This window comes from Solea solea, chromosome 19, assembly GCF_958295425.1.
Source record: "Solea solea chromosome 19, fSolSol10.1, whole genome shotgun sequence".
Classification (NCBI taxonomy): Eukaryota; Metazoa; Chordata; class Actinopteri; order Pleuronectiformes; family Soleidae; genus Solea; species Solea solea.
The window spans coordinates 23,655,780-23,660,297 of NC_081152.1; the positions used below are offsets into that span (position 1 = coordinate 23,655,780).

The 4,518-nt window shown below is 47.3% G+C and overlaps 1 protein-coding gene across 1 annotated transcript; it reads left to right on the forward strand.

Annotated features, from left to right (window-relative positions):
* Positions 1–932: 932 nt before the first annotated feature.
* LOC131446614 (mucin-2-like) lies at positions 933–3,078 on the forward strand. Its single transcript, XM_058617979.1, has 2 exons — positions 933–1,110; positions 1,197–3,078. Exon 2 carries the CDS (start codon positions 1,711–1,713, stop codon positions 2,440–2,442), a length of 732 nt encoding a protein of 243 aa, XP_058473962.1. The 5' UTR covers positions 933–1,110; positions 1,197–1,710; the 3' UTR covers positions 2,443–3,078.
* The last annotated feature ends 1,440 nt before the right edge of the window (positions 3,079–4,518 follow it).

The window sequence follows — 4,518 nt, forward strand, 5'->3', positions numbered from 1 at the left end:
GTTGAACAGCTGGTCACTTGGTGCAACCGTAACAACCTAGAGCTCAACGCTCTAAAGACAGTGGAGATGGTTGTGGACTTCAGGAAGAACTCAGCCTCACCTGCACCCATCAACCTCTGTGACTCCACAATTGACACTGTGGATTCCTTTCGCTTCCTGGGAACTATCATCTCCCAGGACCTCAAGTGGGAGCTGAACATCAGCTCTCTCATCAAAAAAGCCCAGCAGAGGATGTACTTCCTGCGGCAGCTGAAGAAATTCAACCTGCCAAAGACAATGATGGTGCACTTCTACTCCTCCATCATTGAGTCCATCCTCACCTCCTCCATCACCATCTGGTACACTGCTGCCACGGCCAAGGACAAGGGCAGACTGCAGCGTGTCATTCGGTCTGCAGAGAAGGTGATTGGCTGCAATCTTCCATCTCTCCAGGACCTGTTCGCCTCCAGAACTCTGAGGCGTGCAGGAAAGATTATGGCTGATCCCTCCCACCCCGGTCAGAAACTTTTTGAGTCACTCCCCTCTGGCAGGAGGCTGCGGTCCATCAGGACCAGAACCTCACGCCACAAGAACAGTTTATTCCCGTCTGCTACTAGCCTTATCAACAAGGCCCGCAGCCCCCCCCGACACTCTGACTCCTCACACTCCTCCTCTGCCTCTACATGTCACATTATCATTACATCTTTTTTATGCGTTACATTAACGTCATTACTGTGAACTTTTGCACCTGGTGAATATTTCACTGTTACTCACTTCTGCCCAGCTGTACTGCTCTTTCTGTAGTGCTCTTTTCATCTTTTTAAAAAAAACATTTATATACTGTGTATATTAAAATTTTGTATGCTTGTTATGCACCAATGACACCAGAACAAATTCCTTGTATGTGCAAATCGTACTTGGCAATAAAGCTCTTCTGATTCTGATTCTGATAGTTATTTTGAGGGAGCCAGCACTGCTAATCAAAGAATTGAATATTGGTGAGGTTTTCTTCCAAGACAATGCATGGAGTTCTGGATATCCCTGTTTGCAGACCTCAGAGACAGCAGACTCTTTGATGGTGGAATTCTGGACAAAAACCTCCTTCAGTTTTGCTGCATAAGACTCATCCAGGTGAGTTAATTAAATATATTTTGGCATGCCCTGATATGTATATATGTTGTTCCTCCTAAATTTATATATATTTATATTTTTCACAGGATGAATTGGATGACACTGCACAGGTTTGGGATGCACACACAATCAGACCATCAAGAAACGTGAATGTCCCCACTGATCAGCCCAATGTGATGTATGCATTGCTTGTACTGTACCAGACAAGAGACTTCCTTTCCCCTGTTGAAGATGAACATGTTCAACTGTGCAAACATGAGTTTGTCTTTCGGCTGACTATACCATGGAGTTTCACAATTACACAAATGTCTGCAATATCTCACTGCTGCATTTTACCCTGAATCTGAATGCATGTATACTTGATACTTGAACTGTCTTGCCTCTGGATCCATAAATAATTGATCACAAAAAGATATGTTATCAACTATTAAAAGACTCAAATACTACCTGGCTGATGTCACCCTTTGTGACCACAAGTGATGGTGTGTGCTTAAGGACCATTACCAAGCCACCATAACCTCTCTTCTCTACACACCCCGTAACCCCCTGGCCCTCCAAATTGCCACTGGTTAGGCCAGGAAACGCTACGGCCCCAGGCTGATGCAACAAACCGTGCATGCAGTCCACCACCTCCTACAGACTCCACCACAGCGGACCAGAACCACCTCCGACATTGCCCCCCCACCACAGCACCGAAGCAGAAACAACCTGGACCTTACCCTCCCCATCATCCCTGAAGAAGAAATTAATTTCCCCACCCTACCACCACCCCAGGCCCCCCAGAGACTTTCCATATACCGGAGCACCAGCTCAACCACTGCTCCACCTGAAAACACTCCGTCCACTCCAACCACACGCTACCAGCCAAACCTCGTCCAGAGAACCCCTACCTACACCACCCAACAGCCATCAAGGACCCCTCCTGACCGACACATGACAGACTTCTTCCCACCAAGCAGCAAACCACTCCAGAAGCAAGCCAAACGAACAGGACCCATCATACCCCTACATCTGTCAAACCAACAAACCACTCAGCAGCCCACCTTCGAATCCCAGAAGACGCCCACCAAGCAGCCTTCTACAATTGTACCAGAACCCAACCACAGCAATACAGCACCGGCCACTTCCACCCCGTTGCCCCAGAGGACTAAGAAAGTCACCTGGGGCCCCACACCCATCAGAACTGCAACCCGGACCACAGCCCTCGCCCCCGCCCCACCCATATATCCCATACTCCACCTCGCCCCACCAACAACCTCCCATTTCAAGCCAATGACCGTAGAGCCCCCCCTCACCGATGCCCCCACTGTCACAAAACGCACCCTAGTGTAAGTGAAGGCCCAGATCCATGCCCCCAACCCACCAGACAAGAAACCCACCCATACCCAGGAACTCCTCTCAATCTCACTGAATAGCACGACTAATGTTTCAACCATGATCTCTGACAACATTTCTCCCTTCTCCTCACAGGCAGATGATGCTGGCGTCCCGGACCAATCGGCAGTGCAGCTGACCCCACCTCCCCCAAAATATACACATGTGGATCGGGCAACAATGACAACAGGGTCCGTTAAAGTCAATCACGACCAAAACGCCCCTGCTGAGCCCTCCACTCAACCACCCAGTGGGGTTGCACTGCCCGCCGAGGAAGTCTTGGACGCTGGCCCATCTGCCTCCCCAGTCCCCCCATGACAGCATCCCCCCCATCATCGCCTCCCCCTCCCCCCATCCCATCTCAGTACTAACACCGGCCCTAGCCTCCTGCCCACCCATGGCCTCCAGCTCACTACTGGATCACCCCACTTTCTCCTTCACTTCCGCCCCAACTGACTCACTATCCCTACACAGACCCAATTATTTTATTGCACGCCCCCAACAGAAAAATCCAGGATTGGTTCTTCAAACCCAGAAGGCCAATCCTGGTACTTGGGGACTCCAACATTAACCGGATCCCTGCCCACACCAACCCTCTCATCCAACTGGACATCCAACACCTATCACTTCTTTAAAATCTGTGAAAAGACATTACCAAACCCAGACACCAAGACTGTCATCGTTTCAATTGGCATAAACGACAAAGACCAGGACCACAGGCAAACCTCAATTAAACAGTTCAAAGCACTGTTTAGGCTACTGAAGTCTGTCTTTCCCAATGCAGACATCTATTTCCCAGTCATCAACTTCTCACCCAAGCTCACCCCCACCCAACAGCATAACATTACGACAATAAATAACACCATGGTCACCCATTTCCCCTTCCTCACAGAAATTCCCCATGACACATTCACTACAGAAAAAGACAATATTCACTGGACCCAGAAGACAACACTCATCTTTAATAACTGGTGTGCCCAACTAAATTTATAGTCACACCAGAAACCAAACCGGCCCCCGACTCACGACTAGACCTCACCACCCCCCGACTACCGCAGACACCTGACACCATATATATATATATATATATATATATATATATATATATATATATATATATATATATAATAGGGCCTGTTTTTCTATAAACAGTTTTTACTGTTAATAAATGATAGATAGATAGATAGATAGATAGATAGATTTATCTCTCAGAGAAATTCACAGTTCAGCAGCTCAAAGAATATGTTACAAAATAGAAACATAAGAGGCATGCAAAGTACAGTCTAAATATAATATGACATTGAAAAAGAAATGAATTATAAATCAGAAAGTTCCGTCATTACAGTGCAAGGTGAGTGTGTGCATGCACATGTACGTGTGTGTGTGTATGTGTCATGTATGATGCAGGTTGAAGAGTCAAATGGCATGGGGGAGGAATGCTTCTGTCACTGAAGCTGCTCCTCAGTCTGTGTATGGTGCTGTGTAGTGGATGGTGTGGATTATCTATGATGGACAGGAGCCTGTTGAGTGTGTGCCGCTCAGCTATGGATGTCAGGCTGTCCAGTTCTGTGCCTACAACAGAGCCTGTGTTACAGGTCCCAGAACGGAGACCTTGTTTACAGTTAATAATTAAAAAGGTGAAATTCTGTCTCACTGGATAACACTGGAAAGCTGTAAAACAGCACAAACGGAGAGGGACAGAGACGTGATGTTGAGGTTTCTTAGGCATCCCCGAATACAATGAGTACCTCCCTGAACACACCCTGCCGAAACTGAACTGCCACCCCACACTGCCCCCCACTGTTCTGGAAGTGCACAACAGGTTTTTACACCCAGAACAGAAAACTGTGCTATTCACAAGCAAACCACGTAAATATATGGCAGAAAAATACAATATGAATAAAATAATAATACCCCCATGTGACCACACATTATCGGGCGTCACACACTCCCCAACAAATAAAAATGACTCCTGGCATTAGAAATTACAGCGTTACCCACTTTAACTCCTCAATACACCCGTGCTGAGGTACC

Bases quoted from the DNA above. Each gene is read 5' to 3' on its own strand.
- LOC131446614 (XM_058617979.1), top strand. From the start codon at position 1,711: ATGCAACAAACCGTGCATGCAGTCCACCACCTCCTACAGACTCCACCA.